At 57.5% G+C, this 16,062-nt stretch overlaps 1 protein-coding gene across 8 annotated transcripts; it reads left to right on the top strand.

Moving 5' to 3' along the window:
- The first annotated feature begins 748 nt into the window (after window positions 1–748).
- RASGRP2 (RAS guanyl releasing protein 2) lies at window positions 749–15,367 on the top strand. 8 transcript variants are annotated; one of them, XM_032357221.1, is made up of 17 exons: window positions 749–765; window positions 3,050–3,190; window positions 3,848–3,950; window positions 4,495–4,557; window positions 4,881–5,015; window positions 5,832–5,982; window positions 6,175–6,348; window positions 6,547–6,663; window positions 7,765–8,046; window positions 8,957–9,034; window positions 9,263–9,385; window positions 9,697–9,812; window positions 12,919–13,060; window positions 13,300–13,336; window positions 13,734–13,910; window positions 14,915–14,979; window positions 15,145–15,367. In XM_032357221.1, the coding sequence occupies exons 2-16, from the start codon at window positions 3,118–3,120 to the stop codon at window positions 14,971–14,973; spliced, it is 1,830 nt and encodes a 609-aa protein (XP_032213112.1). In that variant the 5' UTR covers window positions 749–765; window positions 3,050–3,117; the 3' UTR covers window positions 14,974–14,979; window positions 15,145–15,367. The 8 variants fall into 8 exon arrangements, 7 of the variants coding, with proteins under 7 accessions (XP_032213112.1, XP_032213107.1, XP_032213106.1 ...); XM_032357216.1 differs by lacking the exon at window positions 749–765 and adding an exon at window positions 1,073–1,197 and having other exon boundaries at window positions 4,884–5,015; XM_032357215.1 differs by lacking the exon at window positions 749–765 and adding an exon at window positions 1,073–1,197.
- Window positions 15,368–16,062: the final 695 nt, after the last annotated feature.

Genomic DNA, 16,062 nt, shown 5'->3' with positions numbered 1-16,062 from the left:
GGAGGACACTCACAGACCGTCTAGGCAAGGCCAGTGTTGCGCCCCCCCACACACTTTGGAGAAACTGAGGACCGGAAAGGGCCTGTTTCTGGGCCTCGTATTACCAAGATTGAGGTGTGGGGGAGGTACTGCCTCCCTAGCCCTGAGGCAGGAAAGGGCAAGCCTCGAAAGGCAGGTTTGGGGCCCGCGGTTTCGCAGTGAGTGCGTTTGAACCCAAACCGCCGGAAATGGTTACTGGCTCCCCTAGGCTCGGCTTGTGGGGACCCCAACTGCCTGTGGCTGCCCCTCCCAAGTTCCTCTCTGCCGGGGGGAGGGGCGACCCGCACACAGGTCTCCAGTCTCCAAGCTGCGCAGAACCCACCCGTGGCTTGCAGCTGCCCCTTCCCATCTGGCCCCGTGGGGAGCCAGGCTTCCAGGGCCCGTCCCCACTGTGTGAATTGGAACCCCCCGTCCCCATTCCCCGAGTCATCGAGGCCACGTTTTCAGGTAGCAGCATTTTCATTCCCCCTCCCACAGGCCCCTGTCCCCAAAACGTTCCTGGCCCCTCCTCCAGGCTATCACAAGGACCCGCTCTCCCCACGCCCCCGATCTCTACCAGGTTTCTGCCCCCTCTGCCCGCAGGAAGACGCCCAGCCCCGGGTCCGGTTAGCCCCGTGGGAACGGTGTGTCTCGAAAACAGGAACCCGGGCCGGGGGCGGGGCGAGGCGCCCCTTCCCCACCGCAGTCCGCTTCCTGCCCCTCCCGGCTTCCTCTGCCCAACACCAGGCAGGGCGGGGGGCATAGGGGCATCTGGGTGGGGGGAGAGGCTCTCGGTTTGGCTCCCCCCTCCAGGAACCGCGAGGCCCGACCTCCGCTCGCCCACCCTTGGCGCGGCGGGTGGCTCAGCCCCAGCCCGCGGCCCTGGCCTTCCGGGCGGCGCGGCAGGGGAGGGGTTAAGCTGCCGCAGGGACCGCCGCGTGCGGGGCGACAGGGAGCCCCCAATGGGGGTGGCGCAGCGGGCTGTGCGGAGCCCCGCGCAGGGGCGGGAGGGGCGGGGAGGGGAGGGGGCGGCCGCGGCGCGGGGGCGGGGCGGCGGGAAGCGGGGCAGCGGCGCGGAGGGCGGGAGGGAGCAGCAGCCGCAGCGAGGCCGGCGGGCGGGAGCGCACGGAGGGGGCGCCGGCCCGGCCGAGAGCGGGCTCTGTGCCGCGGGTCCCAAGAGTAAGTGAGCGAGAGCGGGCGGGGCGCTGGGCAGAAGAGGGCCCGGCCCCTAGGGGTCCCCCCGCGGGCGATACAGGCGGGCTGGGGGCAGCGGGTATGGATTGGTGGGTGCGGAGTCTGTGGCCGGGTCCGGGGTGGGAGGGAGAGAGCTGAAGCGCCCTGGACAACCCGCGGGAGAGGGCGGCATCCGCGGCGCAACCGGCTCTTCCCAGCCACGTCTTAGCTGGCCCTTCTCCCGCGGAACCCCCCATTTGACAGATGAGAAAATTGAGGCTCCGAGAGGCCAAGTGACTCTCAAGGTCACACAGCGAGACAGCGGCAGGGCTAGACGGGGTTGGCAAAGGGTGGCTCCTAGGAAAAGTCCGCCGGAGAACTCGGGAGAGGAGCCCCCCTCCAGCCCAGGGGAGTTTGTGTAGGGGCGGGGTACCTTTTTGTGGGGCCAGGCCCTGCCTGAGCCCGGGGATGAGGGTTGTCAGGGCGTTGTGGCCGCAGAGCTTTTCCTGGACTGCGGATGAAAGGGGGGGCGGCGGCGGAATGGGCGTGTGTGCTCACCCACGGGGGTGTGTGCGTATGTGGGAGTGTGCATGCGTGTAGGTGTCCTGTCTTGTGTGTGTGCACACGTGTGCGATTCCAGCGCCTCTGTGGCCGCGGAACTCCAGGCTGACCTGGCTCTAGTGAGCTGCAAGTCCGGGAACGGGCCCCATCAAAGGGCTGGCCGCATTCTGGGCTGGAAGGCTGGGTGTGCGCGCCGGAGGGTGCCTTCCTGCAGGTGTGTGCTGGCTGTGCGTGCCATTGTGTGTATGAGACAGAGGATGGGAGACAAGTGCCAGAGGCTCGGGTGTGTGTGTGTGTGGGGAGAGGGTCTTACACCCCAATGTGGGCCTCTGGCCTCGGATATAGAACGAGTGTATGTCCCTGCTTGGGTGCGTCTGACCCTGCTGATGGATACCGATACCGCCAGGCATTCTCCACCCCTCACGGCACTAGCGCCCCCTTCTGGGCACCCTGCTCTGTGTACGTGAATGTGGCCGGCCTCTGTGTGCGCTCACAGTTGGACTGTGCAGTATGGGGGCCTGGAACTCGGGCTGGGGATGAAGATGGTCTGCTAAAGGGCTGAGCCTGGACCCCTGGGGCCTTCACTGAGGAGGTGGCTTGGGAGCGTGAGGTTCCCAGGCTCAGGCTTCCCGCTGACGCCTCCCGGCCGCAGCGGGCTACCCCCACCCCCACCCCCCACCCCGCCCCAGGAATGTTCTTCTCCACTCCAGCTCGCCTCCCCAAGGGCAGGCCCCTGGGGGCTGCCACAGCCCCGCCTCCCCTCCCCGGGAGCCCGGGAGGGGGCGATGCGGGCAGGACGCCTGGGTTCCTCCCTCCCTCCCATCCCAGGGAGAAATTCCTCCGAGGTCCCCTCAGGCTCTGGGTTCCCAAAATAACCCTGCGGGGGAAGGGAGGCTGTGGCGGGAGGGAAGCGGGAGGGGCGCGGAGCCGAGCCGCGGGGTGCTGCAGGTGCCTCTGGTGGAGAGGACGCGAGGGGAAGAAGGCCTAGGAGGGGCTGGGGCAGAAACCAGTCCCCGGAGTCCTGTCTCGTCCCCCTTCCCGGGGAGCCCCCTCGGCCTTCCCGTGACTCCGAGGGTGAGCCGGAAGCCTCTCGGCCGCTCGGTTTCCCAACTGGTGGGTTGCACCATCCCGGGCCAGACCGTTTAACCCCGGGAGTGGCCGCAGTGGACTACTCCGCCCCTGCCCAGCAGGGGGCGTGCCCGCCCCGCCCCGCCCCGCCCCTGCCCGCCCCGCGACTCGAACCCCCGCCCCCCCGCCGGCCCCTCCGCAGACTCCCTCTCTGCCTCTCCTGGGACAGGGGTCCTGTCCGAGCCCTGTGGGAGGCTCCGGAGTGCAGCTGGGCCCAGCCTACCCGCTCCGGCAGTCATGGCGGGCACCCTAGACCTGGACAAGGGCTGCACAGTGGAGGAGCTGCTCCGCGGCTGCATCGAAGCCTTTGGTGAGTGGCACGCGAGGGCACACCCAGCCCGAGCCCAGCCCCGAGCCTGAAGCGGGGTCCCTGCCTCCCAGGACAGACCGCCAGCCTAGACCCACCCGGTTTCGCAGGCTGCAACCTTTTTAGCGAAAGCCTGCTCTCCATCACAGGGTGGAGGGATCCACAGGCTTCAGAAAGGTTGTTCCCCTTCCCTAGCACGCCGGCGTTGAAGGGAGTGGGACGGGGTCCCCAGACTCTGGCACATGAGGCGATTATCTGTCTCCCCGGAGATTCCGGAGGAACTCTCTATCTCCGGCCTGGGAGCTGTTTCCGGCTGATGGGGGGCGGCTTATCTGGTGAAGGGGTGCCCCTTCCCCCAAGCACACAGGAAATGACCTCTCGATTCCTGACTCTGGGGAACCCAGGCTTCTTCCGCCCCAGCTGGTTCCCCTCGGGATGGTGGGCCGGATCGGACAGTCCCCTCCTCCAGGTCTTCGGATCCTGCCTTATCCGTCTCCCACTCTCCCTTTTCTCCCATATCTGCCTACTGGTTTCAGAGTCCCGGGAAAGCAGGTGATGGGCGGGGAGGGGGAGATATCCGGCGGGCGGTGAGGTAGGCTTGAGGGACCACAGCTGCGGGACGAAGGGTCAACCCTCTCCTCTCTGACCCCTCGGAGTTAGATGACTCCGGGAAGGTGCGGGACCCTCAGCTGGTGCGTATGTTCCTCATGATGCATCCTTGGTACATCCCGTCCTCTCAGCTGGCGGCAAAACTGCTTCACATATATCCTTCGCAGGCCGCGCCATGGGCCCCGCGGTCCCGGTCCATGAGGGAGCCTGGCTGCCCGGCCCAGCCCAGGCCGAGACTGGGCTTTACTCCTACAGCGTGAGCCCCTCCTGTGTCCTAAAATTCAGGCTTGGCCCAGCCTCGCTCCACGGCCTAGGCTCCGCCCCTTTCCTCTTCTAGACTCAGGTCCCGCCCCCTCCCGCCCCCTCCCCAACCTGGGCTTTGCTCTCCTGCTCCCTACAGTCTAAGACCTGTCCCTGCTCCCAGCCCAGGTCCCTCCTCTGGCCTCTCTTCTGGAGCCCAGGCCATGCTGTCAGCCACCCCCAGAACCTAGCCCCCTCCCCATCTGTACACCCACCCAAACCTCACCCCTCACCCCACCCTTCAGCCCCTTTCCGACCGGCCCCGCCCCAGATCCCGCCCCCAGCATTTCTCCTAGGACCAGGCCCGGCCTTCAGCCTCCCTCCGGAACTCAGAATCCTTCTGCAGCCTCCCTTTCTAGAATTCGTCTCCATTCTCGATTTCCTTAACCCCCCTTCACCTACCAGCAGTCCCGGAAGGACAACTCTAATTCGCTGCAGGTGAAAACATGCCACCTGGTCAGGTGAGTCTTCCTTTTGGGGCTCTGTCCCCTCCTTTTGCTCCCTTCTCTCAGGCTTCAGATTGGCCTATCGGAGTGGAAAGGTCCCGTTCTGGAAAGTCAGTCGTGTGGGTTCGAGCTCCGGCTCTGTCCATGGTGGGCTTGCTGCCGCCGGCTCGCCCCTTGCTCGTCTGGGTCCGGTGTTGGGATCTGCCCAGAAGGGATGGGGAAGGAATAAACCCGGAGGTGGCGGGACCACAGTCTTGGGGCTCTTTCCCTCTCTCTGGGGAGTTCCAGTCTCTGGGGACGGAGGGGGAGGCCTGCTTTGGGTGACTCGAAGCTTCTAGCAGGTACTGGATCTCAGCATTCCCAGCAGAGTTTGATTTGAACCCTGAGCTCGCTGAGCAGATCAAGGAGCTGAAGGCTCTGCTTGACCAAGAAGGGAACCGGCGGCACAGCAGCCTCATTGACATCGAGAGCGTGTGCGTGGGGCGAGCTAGAGGGCTGGGGAGGGCGCTCAGCGAACCACACCATCTGTCCTTAATAAATGTTTGTTGAATTGAATGAGTGAGGGTCATGTCACTCTTGCTTGAAAACCTGTGGCTCCCTGTCACCTTCACAATGTCTCGGTCGGGGATTAAGGCCTTTGGTAGTCTCCGGCCAGCTTGGCGTTCCTGCATCATCTTCCACAGCCCGCTCTCATCCCACGCCCTTCATACCGCAGCTGCACGCCATTCTCCAGCCTTCCCTCCCTTCCCACCATGGCGCTCTGCTCATCTGGGTCCCCTTGCCTGCCTCTCTGGGTTGTGGAGACTCCACTCAGGCATGGAGTGTCCGTGGGCTCGGAGGGCTCAGAAGGCTTCCGGGGAAGAATCTGTCATTCCCTCCTGTGTCCCCTGCCACCAGACGCTGTGCGGAGACGCCCTCCCCTCCCCATGCCCCCCTCCCCCCCCCCCCCGCCCCCGCTGCCCCATGCAAAGACTTGCATACGTGCTACTCTGTTCTGTGGTTGTTTCTGTGTCTGTCTCCCACAGTAGACTGTGAGCTCCTCAAGGGCAGGAACTGTGTGTTGCTCCTCTCTCTACCCCCCCCAGTGCCTAGTACAGTGCCTGAGTGCATGACGAGGGGGAGACTGTAGGAGTTGTGGGGACGGGGAACTCGGTGTCCATCTGGCATAGTGCTTCAGATGGTGTAGGTCCCCCCGTGAGCCTGAGTGGTGCGTCTGCATGAGTGCGGGGCCGCAGCGGATAGGGCGTCTCCAGCAAAGGACTCACCCCGGCTCCTACTCCACCTCCCAGCCCCACCTACAAGTGGAAGAGGCAGGTGACCCAGCGGAACCCTGTAGGACAGAAAAAGCGAAAGATGTCCCTATTGTTCGACCACCTGGAGCCTATGGAGCTGGCCGAGCATCTCACCTACTTGGAGTATCGCTCCTTCTGCAAGATCCTGGTGCGGCCCGCGGGCCTTGGGGTAGGGTGGGCTGGGAAGAGTGTCCCAGGAGGGACAGGGTCCCTGGGATTAGGCAGGGTCACAGGGCCGGATGGGGGTTTCAGGGTCACCAACCAAGGGCAGCCGGAGGGTGAGGAGGGGCCATCTGTGAGGGGAGAGGCCTGAAGGGGCTGAGGCCACTCCTACCCCCAGTTCCAGGACTATCACAGTTTTGTGACTCATGGCTGCACGGTGGACAACCCGGTCCTGGAGCGGTTCATCTCCCTTTTCAACAGTGTCTCCCAGTGGGTGCAGCTCATGATCCTCAGCAAGCCCACGGCCCCTCAGCGTGCCCTGGTCATCACGCACTTTGTCCACGTGGCAGAGGTGCCTGCCCCGCCCCTCTCCCAAGCCCCGCCCCTCTCCCAAGCCCCGCCCTCTCCCAAGCCCCGCCCTCCCAAGGAGGGTGACTCCCTCCTTTCTGCTCACTCACTGCCTCCTCTCCAGAGAAGCCTGGCCAAATCTAGGGCCTTGTCCAGTGACTCACTGCCTCGCTCCTCCTCGTTTGCCCCCCCCCCCCCCCAGAAGCTGCTGCAGTTGCAGAATTTCAACACGCTGATGGCGGTGGTCGGAGGCCTGAGTCACAGCTCCATCTCCCGCCTCAAGGAGACCCACAGTCATGTTAGCCCTGAGACCATCAAGGTGCCTGGGACCCCGGGGTTGGGGGGGTGTCAGGGGAAGAGCCTCGTCAAGCCTGGGGTCAGCCTTCCCACGTCTGGCCTTCCTGAGTAGTGCTGGGAGCTGGGCACTCCTGTCCCCATTTGACAGATACAGAAACTGAGGCTTGGAGGGGTTCAGTGCTCTTCCTAGGTTACACAGTGAGAGTGGCAGGGGGGGCTCACAAGGTCTGCCTGACCCCAGAGTTGGCACATTTCTCCTCTCCTTATATTTATCTTCTCACATATCGGGTGATGTACATATAGAGACATATAGAAAGCAAATGTAGAGATTAAGGAAAAATTATAAAGAAAATGCCTGTGTAACTACCACACAGGTCAAGAAATAGAACATTGCCAGCCCCCGAAGCTCCCAGCACCCTAGAGCATAACTCCCTCCCCATCAGAGGTAACCCATGTCATGACTTTCGTAATGATGATGGCCTTGGTTTTCTTTATAGCTCTACCACTTACGTATGAATCTCCAAACAATGTGGGTTTTTTGTCGCCTGTTTTTGGATTTTCTATGAATGGAATCCTGTTGTATGTTATTTTATGTCTTGCTTCTTTCATCCTCACATTCTGTTACTTGGAGCTGTTGTTCATGTGGTTCTGTTGCCGTATGATATTTTATTGTAAGTCCTAACCACAGTGTGTGGATCTGTTCTCCTGCTGAACATCTGGGGGTCTTTCCAGTGTGGGCTGTCACAAATGGCGCAGCCAGAAACATTCTTCTGGATCTTTCTCCTGTGCTCTTTGCCTCCCTGAGCCTCAGTTTTTTCTCTTATGAAGTGTTGGTGCTAGTCCATGCTCAGACCTGGTGCAGAGGTGTGGTGTTTGCCTGTGGGTGTTCCCTTGAGCTCATGACCTACGAACTCTGACCCCCTCCTGGGGCTAAGGGAGACAGTTCTGGGGGACAGTGAGGGAGGATTTTTAATCTTTTGCCCATTCCTGACTCTGACTCCTCATCCTCTCCCACATTTCCTGGGCGGGTGGGAGGGTAGTTGAGCCAGTGACGTGTGTGTGTGTGTGTGTGTGTGTGTGTGACCATGACCCTCTGCCTTCTGCCTCCCCCCCAACCCCTCAGCTCTGGGAAGGTCTGACAGAACTAGTGACGGCCACCGGCAACTATGGCAACTATCGGCGCCGGCTGGCCGCCTGTGTGGGCTTCCGCTTTCCCATCCTGGGCGTACACCTCAAGGACTTGGTGGCCCTCCAGCTGGCACTGCCTGACTGGTTGGACCCTGCCCGGACCCGACTTAATGGGGCCAAGATGAAACAGCTCTTCAGCATCCTGGAGGAGCTGGCCATGGTGACCAGCCTTCGGCCACCAGTGCAGGCCAACCCCGATCTGCTGAGCCTACTCACGGTGAGCGGTGGGGAGCAGGGATGCTGGGTGGCTGGGCACCGGGGGTGACAACCATACCTGGTCTTGGGTTTGTGCAAGGCTGCAAATGTGGCCTTGAGTTTGAAGTCCGAGGGATGGAGGATCGAGGGATGGAGATCCAGCTTGGGCTGCAGGGTCTGGAGCGGACTCTGAGATGAGTTCCGGGCTCTGAATGGGGCTATGGATGGAGGTCTGTCTCGAGGCTGCCATGTGGGCTTGTTTGTGTTGGGCCTTGCAGCTGGGCCTGGGTCCTGGGTTGAGTTCCTGGGACTGGGTTGTATTCAAGGCGTGGGGCCCAGCGCTGGGTTCTGGGTGTGGGAGTGGTTTTTAAACATAGCCTTGAGCTCAAGTCCAGACTTGGACTTAGTTTTGGGGTCTAGGATGAGAGTGAAGTTCTATTTCAGATCTGGATTAGATTCTAGACACAGAACTCGGGCTTGGGTTTTGGGTTTAGAGTGAATTCTTAGTTGTTTCTAGGCTCTGGACTGGGATCAGGATTGAAATCTGAGCTGGACTGTGGACACTGGGTTCTAGGTTGGGACTTAATCTCAGAGCTCTTGGCTATGTTCTGACCTAGATTCTTGGCCAGATTCTTGGCAGTGCCTTCTGCTCCAGGTTTGGGCCAAGATGTGGTCCATGTGCGAGGCTGGTGTGTGGTTGCTGGCTCGATCTCATGACAGCGAATCATGACCAGAGGCAAAATCAAGCCTCAGCCACCCAGGCGCCCTGCTGGGGTGTATTCTAAGCTGACCTTTGTCCTGAGTCTAGCTTCTGGACAGGGTTCCAGGCTGAGCTGTGGCCTCTAGGTGGACCTATGACCCTGGGCTCTGGACAGTGGACTCCTGAGGGCATCAGGGGGCAATGGGTATGATGAGACCTGTGTGTGTCCCAGGTATCTTTGGATCAGTATCAGACAGAGGATGAACTCTATCAGCTGTCCCTCCAGCGGGAGCCGCGCTCCAAGTCCTCGGTAAGATGCGGAATCACTGCTTCCCCACTCTGCCCAACCTCTTCCTCCCCTACCTCTGCCCTTCCTGAGAATCCCAGGATGTGAGGGCAAGCAGAGCTCTTAGAAACAACCTCATTTCTTCAGCTTGCTGGGCGGGCTCCCTTCTCCCCCGGGCTCCCCCCTCCCCTGCTCCCCTGGGCCCTGGGCTCCTTCCCTCTGGCCCTCACTCAGTCCTGACCATTCCCATAGCCAACCAGCCCCACAAGCTGCACCCCGCCTCCCCGGCCCCCAGTGCTGGATGAGTGGACCTCAGCTGCCAAGCCCAAGTTGGATCAGGCTCTTATGGTGGAACACATCGAGAAGATGGTAGAGGTGAGACTCTGTGGCAGCCCGCCCTGGCACCTGAGGGGCTGGGGGGCAGGTCTGTAGTGGTCAATCAAGAGTGATTTTGCCAGGCCACTACCCTTGGAGCCATACCAGTGCCATGTTCAAGGGCCAGCGCTCTGTCTCCAGAAGGCAAGGGGCATAGCCAGTGGGTGGAGTTGGAGTGGGAGTCTGGAAGAGGGAGATAAAAGGAGAGATGGAGAGGCCCCCGCATCTGAGCCACCCTTCGTAACACGGGCTGGGAAGATGGGCATTTTGTTTTATGCTCTTGCCCCTGTATGTCCTTCTGCGTGTTCCAGTCTGTGTTCCGGAACTTTGACGTCGATGGGGACGGCCACATCTCACAGGAAGAGTTCCAGATCATCCGTGGGAACTTCCCTTACCTCAGCGCCTTTGGGGACCTCGACCAGAACCAGTGAGGAGGGCTGGGGGCTGGGGGAGAGGGAAGGCAGGCTCACTTCCCCTCCTGTTTCAGCTTCCGGCTGTGCAAGAGAAGGCCATTGAACCAGATGATCTCTGCAGAGGAAGCTACCAGTGTGGGGAGGGGCTCTTATTTGGGTGGGGGGAGGCTGTCAGCTGTGGCAGCACAGCGTCACCTCACTTCTTCAGGCAGATGGGGGGGCTCCACCTGACTCTTACAAAGAGGGGGGCCTGGGGACAGTGGAGCTCACAGCTGGCAAAAAGTGTGGGCAAGTTCAAGTCCTGGGTAGCCTGTTTTAATGAATAGAAAAGAAAGGCCTGTAATTAGCAGCACCCACTTGCTTATCAACAGTTCACATCCTGACAATTTGGACAAACAGCTGGTTTTGTGAAGTAGGTTAAACATGCCCCCCGCAACCACGTTCAGATCCCCATTTTGCTGAGCAGAGACAAAACACTTTACAGTCCAGCTTGGGTTGAGTTATATTTTAATGTTATTCATGTTTCAAAAATCTGTTTTTTTTTTTAATTTTCCATACTGTAAAACCACATGGTAAAAAAGAAATCCAGGTAGCGAAATAGATTTATAGTGAACAAAGCCTATGAATTAAGAAGCAGAAGTTCCCTTCTCTTCCCCATCTTTCCCATCAGAAGAGGTTCTATTATCCTTAGCAACACATTAGCAATGTTGCTGGTTTGGCTACAGTGTATCCTTCCAGGCTTTTTTTCCCAGGTCCTGTATGAGTTGATCCAGATTTTGTCTGTCTGGGTCTGTTCCTTAGACAAACAGGATTACTGTATAAATCTGCCTCTGCCCATGGCGCTGGTTGTCATTGCCTTGCTTCTGCTCCCAGAACTGAGACCAAGTTCTAGGTTAGGTCCCTGGGTGGGTGGGTGGATTTTTTTTTTTTTTTTTCCCCAGGTCACACGTTCAGTGAGGGTGCAGCCCTTGGAGACCTTGGAAATAGCTTCACACAGGGGTCTCAAGCCTTAACCTCCCACCTTCTCCACACACCAAGCCTTGTGCCCAGCCCATCTGGGTATCAAAACCAGCACCCAGCTCACTGGGGAGACCAGCAAGCCCCTCCTGGGGCAGCCTCAGCATCTGGTCCCCACTCCCTGCATTAGCTTGAAGTTCACTCTTTGTATCTGCGCCTTGGGGGGCATCCATTTGTTTCTGGCAAATTCACCTTTGTCCTTGAAGCAAGTGGATGTATTTTAATGCCAGAATCTATGTATTCATAGCAGTAGGATTGTCAGGTTTTTGTGTTGTTGTTCTTGTTGGTTTCTTTTTTTTTTTCTTTTCTTTTTAATCCCTGTCTTGATGGAATTGCACATCTTGGCTTTTTGGGTTTGTTTTTGTTTTCCACTTAACCCTTTATCATGGACAGCTTCCCATGCTGCTTCATGCAGAACCCGACCTCGTTGTTTAGAAAAGCTGCAGCAGAGCTCCACAGTGTAGCCAGGCTCCCTCTTCTCCTGCCGACAGACATGGAGACTGTTCCCAGTGTTTCGCTATTAATATACGCCGCGCTGCTGTGAGCATCTTTGTACCCATGCACTCAGGCCACTATTTCAGTAGGAGAAATTCCTAGAAGTGGGATAATTGGATCAAAAGATATGCACATTCTAAATTAGGAGAGAGACTGCCAAAGTGACCTCAGGCAAGGTTGTGCCAGCTTGCACCCCGATCAGCAGTGAGCAAGTGCCCATTTCCCAACTTCCTTGCCAACAGTGGACGCTATAATAAGCTTTACAATTTTGTCAGTCTAATTGGCAAATGGTGTCTTGGTTAAATCTGGATCTCTTCAATACTAGTGGGGGTAGGATATCTTTTCATATGTTTATTGGCCTCTTGTATTTCTTCTGTGGATTGCCTGTTCATAGTCTTTCTCCATTATTCCACTGGATTCATTGGTCTTTTTCTCATCAATTTTCAGAATCTCTGTTAATGGATATTAACCCTTTGCTGTTGAATGTGTTCGCAAATATTTCTCCCAGTCTGTCATTTATGTTGTCTTTTGCCATATAAAGTTTTTAAAAAATGTCGTGTGCTCAATATGTCAGTCTTTTCCTTTATGGCTTCTCAGATTTGTGTTATGTGTAGAAGGGCCCTACTCTCCTGGAAATTACAAAGTAATTCTCTTACACCTTTTCCGAGACTTTGATAATTTTTTTTTTTTTTATATTAGTGTTCTCAGTTCAGTGAGGATTTTAGTGCTCATGCACGGTGTGAGATAGGGATCTAGGATGATATTCTTTTCTAGATGGACAGTGGACCCCATGCCCCATTGAACGGAAGGGTTGGTCACCGGATCATGTCACAGAGCCCGAGATATAATGGACAGGAGTTTCCAACAAGGACCAACCCTGCTGGGAGTAGCTCCTGGTGGCCCAGGACCCACTAACTACAAAGACACAGTTGTAAATGCTTACTGTGTACCTGACTCACCAAATCCTCACCAAAACCCTCTGAGGGGCAGGGATGATCACAGTCCCCATTTGCAGAAGCAGAAACTGAGGCACAGGGAGATTAACTAGCCCAAAGGTCACACAGCCAGGAGTAGCAGACCAGAATTTGAATTGAGGTCTGTCTCCAGATCACATGCTCACTCTTGCCCTACCATACATTGATGGGTAAGAAAAGGGTTCTGTGGGCAGCCCTGGATTATGTGGGCTTCTCCTTCTGGCAGTCAGTCAGTCACATGAGAGTGAGATGCAAGTGGCCTTTCCCCATCTTTCCCAGCCGGAGCTCCTCAGAAATCTAATTCTCAGGGCTCCCCACTGGTGTTCCAAGGCTAATGATCTTGTGAGCAGGTGTACAGCCCTTTCAGTTAGTGTCCACCCCTACTATGTGAAGTGGCCAGGGCAGAAATTCGATCCGCATTTTTCTGGGAAGGCGGCCTGGGGGTAGTGATTTGCCCAAGACCACACAAGTAGTTGGTAGTGGCCTGCGCGCCTGCCTCGCTCCAAGGCTAGCGTCTCCCTGCTGCACCAGGAGTCCCAAATCAGGAGTTGGGTGAGGATCTTTTTCCTGGTAGGCTGCTTGGTGGGTCGTCCCGGGGAGGGCCCAACCTGAGGCGCTCCCCCTCCCCCGACAGGGATGGCTGCATCAGCAGGGAGGAGATGATCTCCTACTTCCTGCGCTCCAGCTCCGTGCTGGGCGGCCGCATGGGCTTCGTGCACAACTTCCAGGAGAGCAACTCCTTGCGCCCGGTTGCCTGCCGCCACTGCAAGGCCCTGGTGAGCCCCCGCCCAAGCCACGCCCCCAGGCCAGACCCCTCCCCCCACTTGCCCCGCCCCTGCTGGAGCCTTCTCTACCATATTAATCCCGCCTGCCTCTCCTCCTGCTGTTCTGCGCCTACCCAGCCCTGAGGGGGCCCCAGAGAGGGCCAGCCTCAGACCCTGCCCTTGAGAAGGAAGACGGAGAGCCTTTAGCTCTAAAGACCTCTTCGCCAGCACGGCCCCCTTCTCTATTTCAGATCCTGGGCATCTACAAACAGGGCCTCAAATGCCGAGGTGAGCGGGGCAGGTGGGCTAAATTTTGGGGGAAGAGTTACTCCCTGGGTGGTGATTCTTATTTGGGTGGGGCATTTGAGGAGCAGTGAAGAACTTGGCAGCCCGAGAGGCACAGTGATTATATTGAAAGGGGGGTACCCATCCAGTGGGCTTTTATTTTGGTGAGACAGCTGCCCAGGGAACCGAGCACTTTGGAGAGGGCAGGGCCTGGCAAGTAGGATGAAGAGAACACTTTGGAAGGGGGTTCTTATTTTGGTGGGGCAGCTGCTCAGGAGCAAAAGAAACTGGGGAGAAGTACAGGCCTGGAGATGGGGATGAGGGTGTTCCGACCCATGGCCCTGGTCAGGGGGACCCCGCCAACTGCCTACCCCCTGTCCCCGCCATCTGCCTCCCCCAGCCTGTGGTGTGAACTGCCACAAACAGTGTAAAGACCGTCTGTCAGTTGAATGCCGACGCCGGGCCCAGAGTGTGAGTTTGGAGGGGTCTGCGCCCTCTCCCTCCCCCACCCACACCCACCATCGGGCCTTCAGCTTCTCCCTGCCCCGCCCTGGGCGCCGAGGCTCCAGGCCTCCAGGTAAGAGGGGATCTCATTCTGTGCTGGTCTCTGAAGGGAGGGAGGCAGCGCCATGCTGGCAAAGTGCTCACTTACCCAGGATCAAACCATAATGAAGCTGTAGTTCTCTTATTTTGGTGGGGTGATCCGGCAGGGTTGGACAGGTAAGGGGGCCAGAAGGTGGCTCAGGAACCCTTGATCTTGGGAAGCTCAGAGAGGCTAATACATAAAGAAGAGTAAAAGGGAAAGAGGTTTCAAGATTCCAGTTGCGGGGGCACCTGGCTGGCTCAGCCAGTAGAGCATGTGACTCTTGATTTCAGGGTAGTGAGTTCAAACCCCATGCTGGGCATAAAGCTTACCTAAAAAAAAAAAAAAAAAAAAAAAAATCCAGTCACACTCTAATTTTGTTAGGGGGATTGACAATGGATCGGAGAGGGAATTGCATGAGCCCTTTGTCTGTATTTTCCCTTTTTGGCTGCTCCGGAGGCCATTCTGAGACAAGTCCCTTGCCCTGAACATCTCCAGCGGCTCTCTTGGGGTCTCTGGTGGCTTTAGGCCAGTTTGCTGAATGACAATTCCCCCAAATGATTATTTTGCTGAGAACAGTCTGAACAGCCATGCTAAACGGGGGTCTAAGGCAGTGACCACAACCGTTTGGATTGGCATAAGTCCTGAAAAAATAGAGGCAGACACCAGGCATGAGTCCTCAAAAATTGAAAAGATGAAACCATTTGCATTGAGCCTTCCAGAAGTGCTGGGGTCTAAAATGTGAAACACACACAAAATTGACATTTTAAGCAAACTGCACAGACAAATCTGTGGCTGTGGAAAAGCTGCGGCAGAATGAAAACTTAGAGAAAGAGCCTCAAAAATGGGGCCGATTGGTCATTCAGTGAATTGATTTTTGGTGGATGGGTCTGCTTCCAGGATGGGGTGGGCTGTCTCCTGTGAGTGGGGGAAGGGCTGCCCAAGGCACTGGGACCCAGGACTTGTTCCTTGCCCGCCCCCCACCAATTTCCCTGCAGAGATCCGAGAAGAGGATGTGCAGACAGTGGAGGATGGCGTATTTGATATCCACTTGTAATGGATGGTGAGTGCCACTGAGAGCTGGGGGCGTGGAGGGAATGGCGGGAGGGATCAGGGAAACAGGTGCTCTGTGCAAATGGCCCAGTTCAGGTGGACTCCTACTTTGGGGGGGAAGGTCTTCCTTACAACCTTTGCATTTTTGCTTTTTTTTTTTTTTTTTCTTTCCCAGCTGTGACTGGATCAAACACTCATATCTGCCTTGGAGAAAAGACTTGGACCAGAGCAGAAAGCCTGGGGTGCTGGGGCAGCAGGCTGGGGCTGGGTGGGCGGGGTGTGAGGGTGGCATGCAACAGAGGGTTGGGCCAGGGCTGGCGTCCCTAAGGTTGTACAGACTCTTGTGAATATTTGTACTTTCCAGATGGAATAAAAAAGGCCCATGTAATTAACCTAGACCATCAGAGCCTAGAATCTTCACGTGGCTGGGGGGTGCAGTGGGGGGTGGGTGGGAACTGTAATCATAGGGACTAGAGTCTTGGAGTCTAGAACTTTGTAGTCAGAGACTCTTGGGAGGTCTAGAATCTCATGTGCTGGGAATCGGAGGGGGACTAGAATTGGGGGCTGGAACTGTAGCGCCAAAAAACCTTGGAACATAGCAATTTGGGGGAGGGTCTAGAATCCCCAGGAATCCAGAAACTTGGGCATCTGAAACTTGAAGCTTATGCTTCCTTGCTCCAGAATTACTGGGTCCAGTGGTCATGGATAACCATAGCCTTCAGCCCATAGCCAAAATTCTCTTGCTTGACAGGTGACCTCTTAGCTCTAAGCTTGAATCCTTCCAGTGATGGGGACCTCACTGCAGAGAATCATGGGGGAGAGAGGGTGGGACCCTGGGCAGCTCAGGCCCCAGTAGCTCTCACTGGGCTTGCATGCCTCAGGGTGGGTGTGCACTCTGAGCTTGTAGCCTCCTGGCCTTGTGCTGCTGCCAGCCGGAAGGACAGTTACTTCCAGAGGAAATGCATATTGATCCTGCTGTCAGCCTCCTGTGGCCTCTCCCAGCCCAGCCCTTCCCTCCTGAGTTTACAGCACGGAGGTTTTGGGGTCACCGCTACCTGAGGAAGGCTAAGGCTGCTTCTAAGGCTGGTCTGGG

This window comes from Mustela erminea, chromosome 9 (assembly GCF_009829155.1).
Source record: "Mustela erminea isolate mMusErm1 chromosome 9, mMusErm1.Pri, whole genome shotgun sequence".
Taxonomy (NCBI): domain Eukaryota; kingdom Metazoa; phylum Chordata; class Mammalia; order Carnivora; family Mustelidae; genus Mustela; species Mustela erminea.
Note: the sequence above shows the minus strand (reverse complement) of the source record. Positions and strands in the feature narration are given on the sequence as shown.